The following is a 22,060-nucleotide window of genomic DNA, read 5'->3' on the forward strand; positions in this document are numbered from 1 at the left end:
TATATGTCATTAATTAAATTAAAAATATAAAAAAAATTGAAATTAAAAATTAAATTTTGCAACTTTTTATTCCAATTGAGTAATAATTATTCTAAATCACCATATCATATCTCACGTTATTTAAAATATTTCGCGTTATTATTTTTTTAAATAAAAAAATTATAAAAAAAGTTAAAATTATTAATATTTTAAATAAAAAATTGATTTTGTAAATCAATAAAAATAAAATGATAAAATTTAAACTAAATAAATAATTTAAGACAGTGGTAAAATCGAAAAAATGTAAATAATAATAAAATAAAAAAAGGTTTGGGTTGAAGGTAAACCAGTGAAAAGCGTACAAAATATACAAGCAGCAGAGACCGACCGGCTTCGGAAGAGAGGATCGACACGAATTTCGGTTCTTCCGTTCGTGTGGCGAAATAAACCGGTCCAATTACCTTCATTTCATCCACCCAACCGAACACTTTTTCTAACCCTGACCGGTCCATCCGGTCACATCTTCACGGTTTTCTTCACTTTCTACGAACTCGGTTCTCCTCTCGCAATCTCCACTCAGCGATTCAACAAACCGGGTATGTACTTTTCATTCTTCCTCGTATATTTCCTTTTTTTAGTTCAAATTTTTAGATTTTTAATGAGAAACTGAAGGATTATGCTGCAAAGATTCAAACTTTATAATAATTTATTACTGTAGGGTTTAAATAAGAATTTGGGTAATGAGGAGGTGTTTGTTTTTGTAGTATAACTTACTGGGTTGCTCTGTTATATTAATCTCCTGTAGTTGTATTGAAGTGATTATTGGAGAAAATGAGTTCGAATCTTGAACCGGTGGCAATTACACCACAAAAACATGACCCAGCTTGGAAGCATGCTCAGTTGTTTAAGAATGGAGACAAAGTGCAGTTGAAGTGCATATATTGTCTCAAAATGTTCAAAGGTGGTGGGATTCATAGGTTTAAGGAACACCTTGCTTGTCAGAAAGGGAATGCTTCCATGTGCAGTAGTGTCCCTCCTGATGTTAGGCTTCTTATGCAGCAAAGTTTGGATGGTGTTGTGGTGAAAAAGAGAAAGAGGCAGAAAATTGAGGATGAGATTATGAATGTTAATCCTTTGGCTACTGTTGTGAATGCTCCTTCTAATCTGGGGGTGCAGTCTATTGGAGTTCAGGATTCAATGGAACAAAATTCAGGTCATATGTTGAATTCTCCTGGTGATGGAATGGGTAGAAATCTTGAAAGAAGGAAGAAGATTAGAGCTACTAAGAATCCTGCTACAGTTTATACAAATACTGAGTCTGAGGGTGTTGTTCCTATGGAGAAAAATACATTGTTCTCCAAAAAGATAGACAGTCACATTCATATGGCAATAGGTCGGTTTTTGTATGATATTGGTGCGCCTTTTGATGCAGTGAACTCAATCTATTTTGAGCAAATGGTTGAAGCAATTGCTTCCGGGGGTTCAGGTTTTCAACGCCCCTCGCATCATGAACTTCGAGGTTGGGTCCTGAAAAACTCTGTGGAAGAGGTGAAGAATGGAATCGATAGGGGCAAGATGACTTGGGGGAGAACTGGATGTTCCATTTTGGTTGACCAATGGACTACAGAAGCTGGCAGAATACTAATAAGTTTTTTGGCTTATTGTCCTGAAGGCACAGTCTTTCTGAAATCCTTGGATGCAACTGAGATATCGACTTCTGCAGAATTTTTATATGAATTGATAAAACAAGTAGTAGAAGAAGTTGGAGTTGGGCAAGTTGTCCAAGTGATTACATCAGGCGAAGAACAGTATGCTGTTGCTGGGAAAAGGCTGACTGATACTTATCCTAACCTTTATTGGAGCGCGTCTGCAGCTCATTGCATTGATTTGATACTTGAAGATTTTGGAAATCTTGAGTGGATTAGTACAGTAATTGAACAAGCTAAATCTATAACAAGATTTGTCTACAATTACACTGCAATTTTGAATATGGTCAGAAGGTATACTTTAGGGAATGATATTGTGGATCCGTCTTATTCACGCTTCACAACAAACTTTACCACATTAAAACGAATGGTCGATCTTAAACACAATTTACAGGCTATGGTTACTTCTCAGGAATGGATGGATTGTCCATATTCAAAGAAAACAGCAGGTTTGGAAATGTTGGATTGCCTGAGCAATCAAACATTTTGGTCGTCGTGCGAAATGATTGTTCGTCTGACACTTCCTCTCTTGAGAATTCTGAGAATAGCTTCCAGTGAGACGAGACCTGCAATGGGATACACTTATGCTGGAATGTACAAGGCAAAAGAAGCAATTAAGAAAGCACTTGTGAAAAGGGAGGATTATATGGTGTATTGGAATATTATACATCAGAGATGGGAGAGGCTGTGGCATCATCCTCTTCAAGCTGCAGGCTTCTTTCTTAATCCGAAGTTCTTCTATAGCATTCAAGGGGATATACACAACGAGATTCTCTCGGGGATGTTTGATTGCATAGAGAGATTGATACCAGATACAAGAGTTCAAGATAAAATTATCAAAGAGTTAAACCTGTACAAATCGGCTGCAGGAGACTTTGGGAGAAAGATGGCAATCAGAGCTAGAGATAATCTTCTTCCTTGTAAGAGTCCAATAACCTATTCACTTGGATAATAATTCTAGTATAATATTTAGTTGCCATGTTGTGATTTAAATTTCCTAACTTCAAGTAACTTCTTTACAACCACTTGTTAAACTTCCCTTTTCACTTACATTTTCCATTTTTCTAGCTGAATGGTGGTCAACATATGGAGGAGGCTGCCCTAACTTGTCACGCTTAGCAATTCGCATTCTTAGCCAAACATCGAGTGTGATATTCTGCAAGAGAAACCAAATTCCTTTTGAACAGATAATCAATACAAGGAATTATATAGAGCGTCAACATCTCACTGATCTCGTCTTTGTTCATTACAACTTACGATTGAGGCAAATGTGAGCTCGAATTGTTGTATATTGATAAATTTTTTCAATATTGTTGAAGTTGAAAGGAACTTATATTGAGTTGTTTGTTTTTCTTTCAGGTTTATGAGTAAGGAACAAGAATCTAGCGATCCCCTATCGTTTGACAACATTTGTAACGTTGAAGACTGGATCAGGCCAAGGGATTTATACTTAGAAGAGTATGGGAACTCGGATTGGATGACATTGGATTCTTCTTCCATGAACACAATGCTTTTAAGGCCTTTAGACGATGAAGCTGAAGAAATTGTTGAAGGTAAATTGTAATCTATTTTAATGGATACAGGTAACCAGGTAGAAAATGTTATTAACAAACATGTTTTCATCTGTTTGTAGGGTTTGATGATCAAGAGATTTTCAGTAGTCTAAAAGACGACGAGGGTGAGACTACTGGAGACAAGTTTGAAAACCATTAGCGAATGATGAATAAAACCATGCTTGCTGACAGATTTTGATTGTAGTATCGACATGTTTTGAAGGTTTCTGCCAAATACTGGTTGGTATGTATTAATATTAAAAATAGAGGCTAACTGGTGAGGAGTTTAGGGTTGAGGTGAGAGAAACTAAGTTATTGCTGATGTATTAGTTGGTATAATTTGCAGTGTTCTTGTACAGTATTTGATAGTTCTGTAGTATTTCTCACACTACGGTAGTTTTTGTTGCTAAGATTGTTCCTCTTATGAAATGTTCAAAGCTTGGTTGGTCATGTATTTTAACTTTTAAGAGGCATGAAAAGCTGAAGGAGAAATTGTTTTCTTTGGCCAAATGGTGTTTAAGAGCTTTGAAAATCCAAAACAAACAGACTGAGATGATCTCATATAGTACAAGTTCTTTGCATTGCTGATACTCCACTATGGTTTTGCTTCTTGATGGCAGAAGTTTATATATCATGAAGATTCTGGAAATTGGCTGATGTTGCAGGAGTAATAGTTTCTGTTAGAGTAGTGTTTTTTCTCTTTCTCTTTGGCATATATCTTTCATTTTAATGAATATATATTTGATAAAGCATTTATTAATTTATAACTAAATTAAACAATTTACAAATACAATTTACTTGTTTGCATAATATAATACAATACATGTGGGGTGAAAAAGGCATTAAATATTTTAAATTTATTAAAAATTTAGAAAACAACTGTACAAAAACAAAAACAAAAAAACTAAAATACAAGGTAAACATAATAAAAAAAGTGGGCTGCACCTTAAAGCCGAATCATGGAGGTTCTATACACAAAGAATCTAGAGTAGACTTTAAATTGGATCCACTATAGTCAACTGTACCATACAGTCGAATGTAGAGAATCCAGGTTGGTCTTTGTTAGACTTTGATCTTTTATGGTTGATGTATGGTGCATTTTGTGGGACTTATATATTTTATTGTCTTTTGTACATTGCAACAATTGTAGATGATTCAGATCACACGACTTTGTTGAGTCAGCTAACTACCTACCTTACCGGCCACCAGAGAGTGAAAGAGACGAAGTAGACACACCCTCCATGTCATCACCGGCCGATGACCATGTATTCATTCTTTCATATGATTTTGAATACAAAAACTCATCAAACTGACCACCACCACCATCCTTTTTCACACCAAAAACATCAATCTCAGGCAATGCCACCTCCCCCTCCAAGTACCTAACAACCTGCCTCATCGTCGGCCTCCTTTCTGGTGACTCATGAGAACACAACAACCCAACCATAACCACCAACAAAACCTCCTTGTCACTATAAACCCCACCCAACTTACAATCCACAACCTCCATCACCTCCCCTAACCTCCACTTATCCCAAACCCAATCCACCAAAACAAGCTCCTCAGGCAAAGCTTTTGCCTCAATAGGCCTCCTCCCACACACAACCTCCAACAACAAAGCCCCAAAAGCAAAAACATCAGAACTCCTCGTTGGTTTCCCTGTCCTAGTCAACTCAGGTGCCAAATACCCCAAAGTTCCAACCACCCTTGTTGTACTTGGATTCTCACCATGATCATAAAGCTTAGCCAAACCAAAATCACCTAACCTACCATTCATCTCACAATCCAAAAGAACATTCCCTGCTTTCACATCTCTATGAATCACAGCTTGTTCCCATTCCTCATGCAAATAAACTAACCCCAAAGCCACACCTTTTATAATCCTAAACCTTTCTTCCCATTTCAATACCCCTCTTGTTTCTTCAAACAAATATTTATCCAAACTACCATTTTTCATGAAATCATAAACTAACATTAAATCATTACGCTTCCGACACCAACCTAGTAACTGTACTAGGTTCCTATGACGAAGTTTCCCAATGGTTTCTATCTCTGAGATAAACTCTTGTAACCCTTGTGTTGATCCGTGTGAGATTCTCTTCACAGCTATTTCTGTTTTTGTGTTTTGTAACACACCTTTGTAAACTTGACCAAAACCACCGAACCCAAGAAGATTTTTATCCTTGAAACCTTTTGTTGCTTGGTGCAGTTCTTTGTAAGGGAATCTATGTGGACCCACTTCGAGTTCCCAAGGTTCTATAACATCATTGTTTTTCATCTTTATGTATAAAGATGAACCAATGATTAAAACTATTAGAATTACAAAGGAAATAGATAGACCCAAGATTAAGGCTTTTTGAGTTTGGGTTCTTTTATTGGTATGTGAAGAGAGTGAAGGAAGATTTTTCAAGGTTTTGGCTTCTCCATTGATTTTGAAGCTCCAGCCCAATATATAGTGTGAGCTAGAGAGTAACCCTGTTGAAGAAGAAAACCCAACATACATAGTTTCTTCAAGAATTGGAGTTAGATTTACTTGGTATGATAATATTGGTGAACTTGGTTTTGATGAAGTTGGTGAGAGTCTAACTTCTAGCTGATTCGATGAAGAATCGTAGTCGATCCATGCTTGAGTTCCATTACCACTCTTCAAATTGAGGTCTTGGATTTGATTATTGGTTGTAAAAAAACATGCTTTGACTGATTTGTTTGATGCCATGTTGTTGAGGTTGATACCAACATGGTTGTCATTGATGTCGTTGAATTCGAAGTCTTGCACCGTGTCGAATTCCACTGCCAATAAGTGGTTTGAAAAGTTGCCTAAATCTTTTGGGTTGAGAAGGCCTAAGTACTGACTAGGATAACCATTGGTGAGTTTTTTGGAAGGGGAAATGGTGAAGGCAAAGCCATGGCCTCCTAGTTTTGGATATTGAGGAATTATTGCAAAAGCAAAAAAAGTGGAAAAGGAGAAAACTTTGGAGTTCTTGTTGTTCTTGAAGTGGATTGGATTTGAATAAAATGCATGACCAATTATTCTTTCAGTGTCGTTTGTTAAACGGAGTATACCTTTGTTTTCAATCACTGCACCTAAATTTAAAGTTATGTTGTTGGTGGTGGAAGCTTCGTTAAATCCATCAAAGAAAAACTCTTCTTGCTGAGAATAAGTTTGTATAGAGTTTGAGGCTAGAAGGATCATGATAAAGAGAAGAAGCAGGAGTGTTTTTGCCATGACAGATTTGAAGTTGAGGCAGAGGATTAATGGATGATGGGTTAGAGTGATGCTTTGAAATTGCAAATCACATGGCAGCATCTATCTATGTTATGTAAACGTATTTGGTGTCAGTTATTTACGCAACATCAACATATTCATTTACATTTACATTTAATTAAATCTGTTTTCTTAAATTACTATTAGTTTTTATATATTAATATTTGCGTGTCAATGTCGTATGTGATGTCGATATTTAAATATGTCTTATTTATATTGTTTTATATTGTTGGTTTGGATGAAAAGCATTGAGGATTGAGCTACCAGAGAGAGTGATGTATGCTTTACAGCTTGTGGATTGGAAACAGAAACGTGGTTGTTGTCTTTCTCTTTAATTTCACACGTGGCTGTGTAGTTTCCCACTCCATTTTTAACTATATTGGTTTTTATTTGGGTTGGATCATACAGTATATGCAAGCACACATTACTCTTTTCTTATTATGAATTGAAATCAAGTTTTTTTTAATCTCCTGTTGGCATTATTTTTTCCACCCCAACCAACATCAATGTATACATTTAGAAAAATAACTAAATTTTACAAGTTGAATATGAATAATAGTGGCAGCATCATTTGGTTGTACTGTAGACAGTAGTTGTGTTCAAAAAGAATAAAATAGAAAAAATACATTTTATTTCTAAATTTCAGTCTCTCATGCTGTTGTCCTTTTCTATTACATACATATTCTCCACTATTCATTCGTCTGCTTGTAAGCCTAATTTAGTTGCAGAATAATATTTGTCTGGCTGAATGTGGATACATATATATTATGTTATGTCAAGTGGTTCTTTCTTTATAATACACTTTTCTTTTGTTTCTGTTTTTCTATATTTATATTCTAAGTAATAGTGACATACATTATGTTTGATCAGCATCACTTCTGCATGTTTTAATTGGGTTTTTCCAAATATAATTAAATTAGTGAGAGTCAAAAACCAACATCAACTCAACATATAATTTAAAACTCTTTCGAAATCTTTGATCATATATAGTCTCATTTATTATTGTTTGAATTCAAATTTGATTAACATCAAACAGTTTAATTTTTAATTTAATAAAAGTTAAAATATATATTGAAATCTAGACTATCTAATCATCAAACAATCCATATGTGATTAATTACTTACGATGTGATTGCACAAAATCCAATCCAAATTAAAGTTTCCAGTTAGAGTGCTTGTGTGCAGTTCTTAAGTGAGACAATGAATTCTTGAAATATATGAAAGTAAAATAACACACTGCTCTGTATATGTTTCACTATTGGAATAAAATGCAAATTTGGTTGTCGAGTCAAATAGAAAACCGACTTTTAGGGGATGTAATAGGTTTTATAGCACTAAGTAAAATTTCCTTTTTAATATTTGTGGTTATTTTATTGAAAGTCAAATTTATACCGTATGCATCCCTTTCTTCATGGTAAAGGAAATTGAGTATACACTATTTAATTTATAAAACAAATTGAGAAAGAAAAAAAAAAACAAAGAACGGTCCAGAAGATCTTTTAGTTATTTGTGATTCAATAAGATTTTAATTACATGTATTGAAATTATTATATTTTAATTACACTATTAAACTGTTTGTGGTGATTTAAAATATTTTTATGAAAGATTTGTTTTAATTTTTTAGCAATCAACACTTTATCGTAATTGTGTACTTTTTAGCTCATACTTATTTTTTTTAAATTTATTTTTACATTCTTATTAGAATATTTGATTTTAAATCTTAACAATATACATGTATGTACTGGAGCTAGGACACTTTCTCCTCCTTTTCCCCCAACGGATTCAGTTTCCAAATTATCAATGTCTATAATTTTATATTAAATTAATAAGGCTTAATAATGAACTTAGAATAAGCATATACACCTAATTAAGCTTTATAAAAGCAAAATTTTCGACAAGATTGTACATGTAAGCATTACAGAACAAAAAGCGGAAACTAAATCTTATTTTAGATTTTTATCAATTATAAATTTGAATTAAATCTTATTTTATATTTTTTAATTATACATTATATATTTTTCAAATCTTCATTAAATGTTGATAAAATATTCTTCAAATCTTCATTAAATGTGGATCAAATATTCTTCAAATCTTCATTAAATGTTGATTAAATATTCTTCAAATCTTCATTAAATATTGATCATATCTTCTTTTCAACTTGGTCAAAGATATTCTTCAATTATAAATATGAATCAAATCTTATTTTAGATTTTCATTAATTATAAATTTGAATCAAATCTTATTTTAAAATTTCATCAATTATAATTTTGAATCAAATCTTATTTTGAGATTTTCTTTAATTATAAATTTAAATCAAATCTTATTTTAGATTTTTATCAATTATAATTTGAAGTCAAATCTTATTTTATATTTTCTTCAATTACATGAGTCTTCTTTCATACTATTTGAAGTCAAATATATTATTTTCATAAAATAATTTTATTACCGTCAAAATTTTAAATGTAAAATCAACTTAATTTCAATAAATTATGATTTATAAAAGCAAAATTTCCGACAAGATTGGACATATAAGCATTATAGAACAAAAAGCAGAAACCATCAAGATATATAGAACAATATGATTGAGGCCAAGATGGTATATGATGAGAATCCGTCAAAATGTAAATTACATTCATGAGCGACTTTGTTAGGTTTGTGGTGGTCAAATTAATTATGACTAATATATTTGATTTACTAGTATTTCGCTTCAACTTTTCCAAAAATAAATAAATAATTTAGAATACAATTTCACCCCAAACAAATAAATAAACAAAAGAGATCCAGGCTATAAATTAAGAATAGGTACCGGCTAACAAATTCCATCCACACTTTCTCAATTTAACAACTAACATTTAATTATAAATAAATTATGCAGAGGTAAAAACAAAATCACCCTACAAAGCAAATTGTATCAAAATGGCAAGTAGACGAAAGATAAAATACTATAACTAATTATCTGGCACCATCCCACGGAAGCATTCCAAATTACATTTTCAAAATACCAAAGCATTTGTTCATCTATGAGTCATAGTTTTATGTACCACACTTTTCTAAGCACTTTGTTCAACCTGCAAGCAATATAAACAATTAACACAGTTATTATTTTTAAAATTATTCATGAAAAAAAAAACTCAAAACTTACGTTGGTTAAATTGCACCCTACAATACATGGTTGCACAGATACAAATTAAAAAAACCCACTAAATGAGATAAAATTTTATATATATAATAAAAAAAACTAAGTAATAGAAGTAAAGAACTCATAATTGTGGCATAGAGCAAAATTTTATTGGGGTAATTTTTTTTTACCTTGTTCTTATTTTTCAAAGAAGTTATCATTATCAAAGTCTAGGAAGGATGGTTCAAAATTCAGCATATCTGTCAAAGAAGAAGTATATTTAATAATTAAGAAAATGGGTAGAAAATATATTTTATTAAAACACATACATTGACCCAAATAAATACTAGAGAACATACCATAATCACGGTAAAGATGAGACATATCTTGAAAATTATATTTTCTAGCCAGCTCTACACAAAATTCATTTGAAGAAGTGTTTGGAAAATTGACGGTTTCATTCACATAATGTGAATTAGATTCAAGAGTAGGGAATAGCAAAGTTGAAGTATCATTGATAATTGGGCCGACCTCCAAGACATTTTCATTAGACATATGTCCTATAAATCCATTTGAAGAAGTGTTTGGAAGATCAAGGACTCCCTCATTCACAAAATGGGAGTTGGATTCGACATTAGTGAATGGCATAATTGAAACATCATCAAGAGTTGGGTTGACCTCAAGGACATTTTCATTAGATATTTGTCCCAAATATTCATTTGAAGAAGTGTATGGGAAATTCAAGATTGCCTCATTCAAATAAAATGAATTGGATTCAACATTAGTGTATTGCATAGTTGAATCATTTTCGAGAATTGGATTGGCCTCCAAGACATTTCCATTTGAAGAATTGTTTGGAAGATCAAGGACTCCCTCGTTCACAAAATGGGAGTTGGATTCGACATTAGTGAATGGCATAATTGAAACATCATCAAGAGTTGGGTTGACCTCAAGGACATTTTCATTAGATATTTGTCTCAAATATTCATTTGAAGAAGTGTATGGGAAATTCAAGATTGCCTCATTCAAATAAAGTGAATTGGATTCAACATTAGTGTATTGCATAGTTGAATCATTTTCGAGATTTGGATTGGCCTCCAAGACATTTCCATTTGAAGAATTGTTTGGAAGATCTAAGACTGGGACATTGACATAATGTGAGTTGGATTGAGTGTTAGTGAATAGTGTAGTTGAAGCATCACCGACAATTGGGTTGGCCTCTAGGACATTTCTATTAGAGGTAGGTATTTTCATTAATTGATCCAAAAATTTGCTTAACTCCTCAGTTTGTTGCTTCAACACCAATCTTGCTTCATAATCTCTGAAGAATATCACATTTTGTTTTTTCAATCTTCGCCAAACTGAAAAGATGAGGACAAAAAGAAACTTAGTAATAGAAAACACTAAATATGAAAATAGTAATTATAAAGTAAATATAGCAAGAATCTAAATGAGTCAACCATGTCAAAGATAATAATGGGATTGTGATAGTATTAAATAAACAAGAAAACAACCTTAAAAAAGAAAAGAAAAAAAAAAGAATATAACCTATTAATTGATTATGTGCTAAATCTAATGTTTCTAAACTCTCACAATAAAGGTAATTTTTTTGAGAAACCATTCAAACCCGCCCTTATAACTCTAAATTGTTTCAACTTGTTGATTGATGTAGGAATATTTCAAAACCCGCTCTTATAACTCTAAATTGTTTTAACTTGTTGATTGATGTAGGAATATTTCAAGTGATATAAATCACTAACTCTTCAAGTAATATTAAATTTCTATGCTTCACTATTCATATAATTTTCACAAAAGGTAAAGTTTTGGAAGTATTTTGATTTTCTAAATAGGGGTTGGAAGTGGTCCACAAAGCCTATTTGTACAACAGTATATATTATAATTAGACCTTAATCGTATTTCATGAATCTATGTTTTATTGAGAATAGTAAATTAGACAATAATGATTAGAAGTAAAATATACAAAATCAAATAAACAATATTACTATAAAATATATCAACTAAAATATCAATCATGTTAGATAATGTTGAATACTTGGGACAAAATAAAAGTGACAAAAAATTAAGAAAATAAATTCATTACGTTCTTCAGCGACACAAGGCTCTATTTTTGCTTTACTTTGTAGTGTGTCTATTATTTCTTTTGGACTCATAAACATAAGTACGCATTGGTCAATAATTTTTTGAGCCTGCAATGACACAAGTAAACCAAAACAAAAATGTAAGTGTTAGCAATCCTAACTACTAATTAATAGCAAAAACCTCATTCTAATAATTAATTCGAACAATTTCTCAATCTAAATAAGTTATACATTTTTCTTAAATTTCTAAATAAGTCAATACACCTTAATTAGATCTTATTAGTTTTCATAATGAAAAAAAAAAAAACATAATAAGAAGTATGGAATAACCATTAGCAATTAAATCCACAATCCTATCATCCTACTTACCAACGGAGAATCTTGAAAACAAACAACCCCATCATCTTAAGAATAAGTGCATAATTGATACTAGTTTGTAATTCAAGTTTTCTGTGCTTATTTTACTTGTCACATAAAGGCGTAGAGGATATTTGATTTACAATGTATAATCTTGTACTATACTATGAGATAGAAAAATCTAATCTTTTTCTTAAAAATAAATAAATAAATAATAATAATATAATATTTTTAAATTTTAACTCAACTAATAAATATTAATATTGTTAAGTTGAACGACTAGTCTGGAGTTTGAACTTACTAACTAACCAATTTATATAGTAAATTACATTAAGGATTACAAATACTTATATAGTTAAGGATTACAAACATCTATTTAATCAATTAGATAAACAACTAATTAACCAACTTTCAATTAAAATAGGTAACACATTCAGATGCAACATGTTTAATTAATTACGTGGTCAATAAATTTAGAAGTTTGAGCACGGTTCACGGATCTACTAGTACTTGCCATATTGCAAATTTCACAAAAACTGGAGAGATAAAAAAAAAAAAACAATTAGTAAGTTAAAAAAGAAAAATAAAAAATGCATAAGTAAAATTTGAAATTAATCATAAACAATACTCATGATCAAAAAAAGAATGCAAACAAATATATGATACAATCTATATATATATGTAACAAATTCAAGATTTTTACTTCTATAATCAAATAAATCATAACAAATAACAAAAAGAGAAAAAGAATCACCAAACAAAACGAAGGTTTACTTGCATCAATGAGATTCGAAAGAGAATCATATGATTGGAATATTAAAAAGCAATAAAAAAAAAAGTAACAAAATTTAGACTTCATGCATGTTGAAGGGAAAAGTGTGGTTACAGACAAGAGAATGATTTGAGAATTGAAGGTTGACCCAAAGGAGTGAGTGTTTTGCTGATTGATTAATGTAGATATGGACTAGTAATATTTCACTATTTATAGGTAATTGTAATTTATTTATTTTTAAAAAAAATCTAGTTTTGATTTTTTTGGATAAGCTCAAATCTAGTTATTTTTTTTGTTGAAATTTGATAAGCTCCATGATTTAAAATATTTTTAGGGAAGATTTAAAATATTTTTATGAAAGATTTGATTTGATTTTAGCATTTAATACCTTATCATAAACACTATCAAACTGCTCGTGGTGATTTAAAATATTTTTATGAAATATTTAATTTAATTTTATCATTTAACATCTGATCATAAACACTATCAAACTGTTCCTGGTGATTTAAAATAATTTTAAGAAAAATTTAAAATATTTTTGTGAAATATTTGATTTGATTTCAGCATTTAACATTATGAAACTGCTCGTGATAATTTGAAATATTTTTAAAAAAGATTTAAAATATTTTTATAGAAGATTTTCTATAAAAAAACTTAAAATACGGTAAAATCTATATCTATATTATACAAATTGAAAGATAGCATTGAAATACATATTATTCATGATGATAAATTAAACGTTTATGTAGCTTATTTACCTCCCCGAAAATTAAACTAATAAAAATCTCTCTCATCATCTTCACTTCATAAACCCCCAAATTCATTTTCAGTTCCAGCAAGTTACCTCGTTAACACCGCCACTGTTCCACCATTTTCCAACCAACAACACCGATCATTCTATTAACTGAAATTGAATTACTGAAACTTTCAATTAAATGGTGGAGAGACGAATTATATGACAAATTAGTTTCGAATATTGTTGGTCATCAATTAATTTAGTCTCTCTGTTATTTAATAGGTCACAAAAATTGTTTTAATAATTTTGTTTAGTGCTTTCGTTTATCTTTATCTTACGATATATATTCATCTGAATTAATTTATTGATGGAGGTACTAAAGTGATTCATATTCTTCAATTTTAAGGACTTATTTGCTATTTTGTAAATTCAGAGACTTGCAATTTCTTGAAATAAATTAAGAATGTGATTATATGCAGTTCTTAAGTGAGACAATGAGTTCTTGAAATATATGAAAGTAAAATAACATACTGCTCTGTATATGTTTGACTATTGGAATAAAATGTAAATTTGGTTGTCGAGTCAAATAAGGAAAACTGACTTTTAGGTGATGTAATAGGTTTTATAGCACTAAGTAAAATTTCCCTTTTAAAAGTTGTGGTTATTTTATTGAAACTCAAATTTATACCGTACGCATGGTAAAGGAAATTGAGTATACACTATTTAATTTATAAAACAAATTGAGAAGAAAAAAAATTAAGAACGGCCGAGAAGATCTTTTAATTATTTGTGATTCAACATAATTTTAATTACATGTATTGAGATTATTATATTTTAATTACAGTATCAAACTGTTCGCGGTGATTTAAAATATTTTTAAGAAAAATTTAAATTATTTTTATAGAAGACTTGTTTTTTTTTAGTAATCAACACCTTATTGTAATCGTGTACTTTTTAGCTCATACTTATTTTTTAAAAGATTTATTTTTACATTCTATTAGAATATTTGATTTTAAAACTTAACAATATACATGTATGTACTGGAGCTAGGACACTTTCTCCTCCTTTTCCCCCAACGGATTCAGTTTCCAAATTATCAATGTCTATAACTTTATATTAAATTAAAAAGGCTTAATTATGAAATTAGATTAAGCATATAAACCTAATTATGCTTTATAAAAGCAAAATTTCCAACAAGATTGTACATGTAAGCATTATAGAACAAAAAGCGGAAACTAAATCTTATTTTAGATTTGCATCAATTATAAATTTGAATCAAATCTTATTTTAGATTTTCATCAATTATAATTTGAAATCAAATCTTATTTTAGATTTTCTTTATTTATATATCATATATTCTTCAAATCTTCATTAAATGTTAATCAAATATTCTTCAATTATAAATATGAATCAAATTTTATTTTAAATTTTCATCAATTATAAATTTGAATCAAATCTTATTTTAAAATTTCATTAATTATAATTTTGAATCAAATCTTATTTTGAAATTTTCTTTAATTATAAATTTGAATAAAATCTTATTTTAGATTTTCATCAATTATAATTTAAAATTAAATCTTATTTTATATTTTCTTCAATTATATGAATCTTCTTTCATACTCTTTAAAGTCAAATATATTATTTTCATAAAATAATTTTGTGAACATCAAAATTCTAAATATAAAACCATCTTGATTTCAATAAATTATGAATTATAAAAGCAAAATTTCCGACAAGATTGGACAAACATTATAGAACAAAAAGCAGAAACCATCAACATATATGAAACAATATGATTGAGGCCAAGATGGTATATGATGAGAATCCGTCAAAATATAAATTACATTCATGAGACTTTGTTAGGTTTGTGGTGGTCAAATTAATTATGACTAATATATTAATGATTTACTAGTATTTCGCTTCAACTTTTCTAAAAATAAATATATAACTTTAGAATACAATTTCATCCCAAACAAATAAATAAACAAAAGAGATCCAGGCTATAAATTAAGAATAGGTACCGGCTAACAAATTCCATCCACACTTTCTCAATTTAACAACTAACATTTAATTATAAATAAATTAAGAAGTATATTTATGCAGAGGTAAAAACAAAATCACCCTACAATGAAACGTGATATGTGATTCAACTAACATTTAATTATAAATAAATTAAGAAGTATATTTATAAATAAATTAAGAAATGCGATTCCCTACAATGAAACAACTAACATTTAATTATAAATAAATTAAGAAGTATATTTATGCAGAAGTATATTTGTGATTCAACATAATTTTAATTACATGTATTGAGATTATTATATTTTTTTGTTGAAGATTACATGTATTAAGATGTCACAATGAAACGTGGAAATAGTTCACTTCAAAGTAATGCTACAGATAATTAATAAAAACCGGCTATTGTGATGGAATAAATCTTGTTGCCACAAAAATTTACACGATATTTGGATACACGTACAATAATAATTAAGTAATATATAATTTTAAAATTATCAAAAGACATATATTTTTTTTAATGTCTGTCTAAATATTGTGTTTACACAAAAGTTGTTCATTGTGATGTTACTTTATCATGATTTTTTTTGTAAAATGAACGCTTTTTAGACTTTCTTTTTTCCTTTTGCAAGCAATAGAATTGGCTAGATACTCTGAAATAGGATATGCATAAAGCTAACACTATGTTTAGAATCAAAGAGAAGTAGAGGAAAGATTGGAAAAGGATACCTTTCATTATTAAAAAAAATAAAAAAAGATTTGAAGCGAGAGAATGCATACAAACTCAAAAAAATTTATATTTGATTGGTTTAAAAACATGAGTGAAGGAAGAAAAAAGTAGAGTTGGTATTCACATAAAGGTTGTCTCTCCAAAATGATGAGACCACAAATTAGATGCAATCAATTATAAAATTATTGACAATCAATCTAACATATATTATAATAGAAAAGTTGCATAGAGATCAAAATGTATGTGTCATTGTCTTCCAATTTCAAAATAAACTTAAGTAATATATGATACATAATAACTTCCAAAAATTGTTGTCGTTTATATATTTCTTAAGAAGCGTTTAAAATGACCAATATATTAATTGAAGTTAAAATCATAAAAAAATTATTGTTACTAATGATGATGGAGGAGCAATGAGTACCGATTAACTAATATTGATTGTACTTTAATTTGTAACTTATGACACGTGAATAGTTACGAAATTAAAAATGGAATAATAAGGAGATGAAAGAGAATCTTTTAAGCGTGCCACATAAATTTTTGTTGAAATAATAATATTTGAATGAAATGACACAATATTAAATAATATGTCACAATAGTATTCGATGTTCTATTTTAATATATTACAATAGATTGTATCGCAATGTTAATATATTTAAAGTTCAAAGCTTTTTTTTTTTAGTAACTTCCTCATCAAATCAAACAACTTCTTTCTTCTAAAGATTTTTAAAAATTTAATTGTTTTAGTTATAAAATACAGCGGAACATATTAATCATTTAGGTGGAGTATATAAAAAGGTAAATATAAGTAATAATTATGACGAAGATAATAACTCAAATATTTTTTCAATTAAATAAACTATACAATATACATTAGTACAACAAATTAGCATCAATTAAAAAAAAAGAGAGACAAAGTATGAGGGATAAAATCCATTTTAAAATTTCAATACCTAAATATATAATATGTCTTGTTTAAACAAAATATTTTGTAGCCATTTCATAGTACTTATTCCTTTATTTTGTTTTGGTCATTAATGTAGGTAGATAATTGTTCTAACTCCTTTATAAAAATATATGTAGAAGATTGATGCCGAGAGGAAATTCAGGTTTTTAGAAAATAAATAGGAACACCTTCGTAGGTGAAGTAGAATAATAGAAATTTTAAAAATAAAATATTTGAGAAATAAAAATAGTGTAGAACGAAGGAAAACAAAATGAGTTTTGTTGACTACTAACTTGGTAATTCAAGTTGGTAGTGCTAGTGCTAACTTGATATTTTAAAGAGTTTTTATGTCTTTTTAGTGATAGTGTTTAATATTTTATCTCCTTTTCAATCCAACAAACAATTGAACTTTTTACCGTTCTTTCCTTTATATCTTTTATATGTAACTACTAAAATAGAATTGTTGGAAAAAAAATTAAAATATACTAAAAAAGTTGTATATAAGCGATACAATACTAAAGAGGTCTATCGAATTATCAAATGAAAAGAGAAATTCTTATAGTGATTCAATTAATTCTAAAAACTAAAGTGTGTTTAATTTAGAACGATCTATTGTGCATACTATTAGGAAGTAACAGTGAGTGTATTAGAGTGTAGTTGTCTAATTGTGGGTTTTGCATCAGCTTTATATAAGCATTGTATAATGGGTAACACAACTAAAATAATCAAATATAGAATAGAAGAAATCAAAGGGTAGGTTGAGAGAGAAAGACACCAAATTCAATTTAACATTGTACACAAATGAACAAAATTACACAGGAAGACACTCCAATATGAAAAATATAATAAAACTATCTCAAACTTGGAATCTTTTTCTTCCACCTAACACATTGAGAATGTTACAACCACATGCCATCACAACTTCTAGCTGTTTGAGGCAATTGAATCAATCCAACCTTAAGAGAGTGCAATTTAGAAAGTTCCTCTCTTAATAGCATCTTGATTAGCATCACCAAGAGCAGCCTCACTCAAGTACTTGTCTGCCAATTGAACTCTCTTCACATTCTCTTGTTCTTGGACAAGCATGTTACCATATTCCAAGAGTTTCTCCACTGTCATCTTTGGCTGTTCAAATGTTGGAGGCCCTTCCTTTGAGTTCACAAGCTTCTTCCCAATTGTTTCAACACCAACACCAGAAATCCACTTCCTCACTTCATCATCATACACTCTAGCCCTCAATGCTCCAAAGAAATCTACATTAGTAGTACATATGAATCAACATTGTTAGTCTTCTTCTAGTACAAATAGACAGACAGACAGATGGATGACTCACATAAAGATAGATAGACAGACAGACAAATAGAAAGATATATACCGATGGATTGGCCGGGAAAGGTGTCAACAATCTTGATAATGTCATCGACGGGAACATTGTCGTGGCGAAAAATTCCCTTGCAGACACCGACACGGTCATCTCTTGTTGGAGCCCAGTAGAACTTCTCCATACGACCGTCACGGATGAGAGGAGCATACAATGTTGAGAAATCGTTACCGGTGACGACGATGGGGACACGAGGGTTATCTTCCTTGTTGTACATACCAGGGAGTTGGACATTTGTGGGGTTATCAGCAATGTTCATGAGTGTGGCATTCACCATTTGGTTGTTGACAGTGTATTGTGTTGTTCCACCCATACGACCAGCTCCTGCATCAAGATCGTTGATGAATAGAACACACATCTTTCCCTTCTTGATTATATCAGCAGCTTCACGGTATCTCTGTCTGATCAATTTTGCTGGCTCTCCTGCATTTCCACTTTCTAGCTCTCCAGCACTCATCATGATGGGGCTGCAACACAATTTCAACATCAAAAAACACACACATGGGATAACATAACATATACGCTATATATTCATCTTCTTGGAAGACCTTCTTTGGTCTTATTTTATGAATAAATCTTCAAAAGAATTTATAAAATATATTGTATTCAGCTTATTTTCTTAAGTTCTTCCAAATAGTTCATTGTCAAAAGTTGTTTTTAGCTTTTCTGTCATTTAGGGACAAAAGTAGTAATGTATAATCTCTCATAAGATAATTGCTTATTTAGTAATCTCTTAATTAAGTATATGTTAAATTTCAAAGTTGGGAGTTTTAAGAATTGAAATCTTTGTACAATTGTGCATGGAATTAGGCTAGCTAGTGTAATAAGAACTCACTTGATTCCCATCTTGGCAAAGACAAGCTCACATTGGAAAGATTTTCCTTGTCCTTTGCCTCCCCAAATACCAAGAATGAGAGGAACCTATAAAAAAACAATCAAAATATTGAATATGTATCTCAATTCTGCGAAAGTCATAGTATAGTTTATTAAGAAATCATGTGTCTTAAGTACATACCTTAATGTTGGGCAAGGTCATGAAATTTTTAGTGACGTGAACAACAAGCTTGTCCATAAAAGCAGGAGCAATGTAAAATCCATCCATGGTGTTGTCAAAGTTGTACCTAAGAACACCATCAACTATTAGTCTCTAAAGTATCACACTCTCTCAAAGTTAGTCTTGAAACATATAAAATGTTAGGGACTAAAATGACATAATTTGATATACTTTAGGAATTAAATTGAAGAGAATAACAATTTATAATAATATGTGTAAGTGACTCACTGGCGAAGTCCAGTGCTAATATATTCATAAGAGCTCATGACAGCATAGTGAGTTCCAGCATCTTGTGGAGCTTGGAAAACTGAATCAACCATACCCTTTCCCCTTGTGATGTCTTGTTGGTCATCTGAAATATCATAGGCAAGACCCTTCCATCTGTCTGGTTTTTTCTCTTTTCCTCCTTCAGTCTCTGCAGCAACTATTTTTAAGCTTCCACTCGAATTTACCTTTGTGTTTGGAAGTCTTGAGGTTATCTTTTTCAAGCTTGTGCCAAAGAAAGCTGAATTGGAAACTGAAGGTCCAGCTACTACTGAACCATTCAAGCTCAACTGCAATATCACACAATACTTCATAATATTATTAATAGTTCCACTCTTATAAATTACAATTACATACCCCCCTCATTTTTCAATATCATTTTTTTATCTATGAAAATAATTAAGATAAAAAGATTAGAAATTGATCCCGCCGACAATTGTATGGTGCAACACTTGTGAGACCGTCGGATCTAGATAGTGAAATTATAGTGAAATTTTATTTCACTAGATCTAACAATCTCTGCTCCTCATAGTTGTTGCACTATACAGTTGTTATAGTGAATCAAAGTGTGATAAAGATTAATTCTCAATTCAAAGTACAATTCTTGTGCTCCATTAGCCTAACTTCCTAAAATTTATTATATATTCGTTCGGTTCCATTATAAGATCATTTTGAGAAACTTCTTTATCCCCTTTTGAAGGTACTTTCTAAATTTTTAACTAAATTAATTATTTTTTTTTACAATTTATCTCTAATTATTTAATATTTTTTTATGTGACCAACAATAAATATTATGACAAAAACATAAACTTGTTATCTCACTTAAATGGCAAACTTATAACAACAATATCAATTATTAATTATTAATAAATTTAATATTAATATTAACTTTCTTAATTTCCATGATTTGGTGTAGGACAAATCACCTCTCTAATTTGATATATCTATAAATAGATTACAATTTTTGGTTTTTGAAATATAAATAGCTTACAGAATTACATGACACCACTATGTGCTATATAAACATGCATATAAACTATTAAGTACCACTAGGTATCAGTTAAATATCACCAATCCAATTGAAACTTAAATAGCAAGGACTATCCAATTGCAGTAATGTAAAAGACAAGAAACATAGTATAATTAAAGTCACTTGATTTTGGATTTGGAGCATATGATCCCTGACAAACACACCTATCTATGCTGTATTAACATGCAGATATCACACTTCCTCCAAGATAAAATATAAATAAAAATAATATTTGAAAAATTTATATATTTAATTAAAAATTAAAACTAAATACATCAACATCAACATTTTAGATATCTTTGTTACTTGTATTTTCTTTCAGAGTAGTATATGAATAAAATCTTAAGAGCAATAGTAATTAATTAAACAAGCACAAATATAAGAAAGTGGTAAAAGGATCATACAGGAGTTTTGACAGCTCCTACAGTGGAGACTGAGGCAGCCATAGAAGTGCTCTGATTGGTGCTACAAAGAATTAAGCAAAAAGTACTCAAAGTGGAAGCAAATTCTATGCAAGTTTATGACAAAGTGAGGGACTTATAGTAGCTGATTGGTAGTGTGTAACAAAAAGATTGGTCACACAATCCATAATGTCCACACAATGAAGATTACCAAGGATGCCACGTGGCAACCATACAGTGCCTGGATTTCTTAGTCTCTCTTAAGCATAGACCCTTGAGGTTGATATTGAAGGATTTTTCAGCTCCACCAGAATTATTAAGAGTTTATTACCACACATGATTGGATAGGACTCATCTCATCTCATCTTATAATTAGCAAAATTCAAGCATTGGTTACTGTCATTTTACACTAAAAATTAAAACATCAGTGTCTTGTTTTGATCATGACCAATAATAATATTGGTATTTTTGATGAATCATTAATTACACTAATACTTCAGGTGATGTTTAATTTACTCAAAGCTTTTTTCTAGTTGTAAGTTTCCTATAGTATACTTCCAAAAAAAAACTACTGAAATGAATTATATGGTTTTCATTTCTTATGTGAGAAGAGGAGCATACTTTTTTCTATTCTTACATAAGGCTAACGATTA

General features: G+C 30.1%; 3 protein-coding genes across 3 annotated transcripts; 1 reads left to right on the forward strand and 2 right to left on the reverse strand.

Moving 5' to 3' along the window:
* The first annotated feature begins 339 nt into the window (after positions 1-339).
* LOC101511682 (uncharacterized) lies at positions 340-3,688 on the forward strand. The gene is made up of 5 exons (XM_012716562.3): positions 340-575; positions 785-2,605; positions 2,754-2,955; positions 3,045-3,238; positions 3,319-3,688. The coding sequence occupies exons 2-5, from the start codon at positions 811-813 to the stop codon at positions 3,396-3,398; spliced, it is 2,271 nt and encodes a 756-aa protein (XP_012572016.1). The 5' UTR covers positions 340-575; positions 785-810; the 3' UTR covers positions 3,399-3,688.
* Positions 3,689-4,069: 381 nt separating this feature from the next.
* Positions 4,070-6,621, reverse strand: LOC101511354 (L-type lectin-domain containing receptor kinase S.4-like). The gene has a single exon (XM_004503103.4). It carries the CDS (start codon positions 6,543-6,545, stop codon positions 4,434-4,436), a length of 2,112 nt encoding a protein of 703 aa, XP_004503160.1. The 5' UTR covers positions 6,546-6,621; the 3' UTR covers positions 4,070-4,433.
* Positions 6,622-18,035: 11,414 nt separating this feature from the next.
* Positions 18,036-21,745, reverse strand: LOC101512000 (ribulose bisphosphate carboxylase/oxygenase activase 2, chloroplastic). Its single transcript, XM_004503104.4, has 6 exons — positions 21,411-21,745; positions 19,941-20,266; positions 19,674-19,779; positions 19,494-19,579; positions 18,653-19,125; positions 18,036-18,530 (listed from the first exon to the last, which is right to left on the reverse strand). The coding sequence occupies exons 1-6, from the start codon at positions 21,450-21,452 to the stop codon at positions 18,250-18,252; spliced, it is 1,314 nt and encodes a 437-aa protein (XP_004503161.1). The 5' UTR covers positions 21,453-21,745; the 3' UTR covers positions 18,036-18,249.
* Between the last annotated feature and the right edge of the window lie 315 nt (positions 21,746-22,060).

Source organism: Cicer arietinum, chromosome 6 (genome assembly GCF_000331145.2).
Source record: "Cicer arietinum cultivar CDC Frontier isolate Library 1 chromosome 6, Cicar.CDCFrontier_v2.0, whole genome shotgun sequence".
Classification (NCBI taxonomy): Eukaryota; Viridiplantae; Streptophyta; class Magnoliopsida; order Fabales; family Fabaceae; genus Cicer; species Cicer arietinum.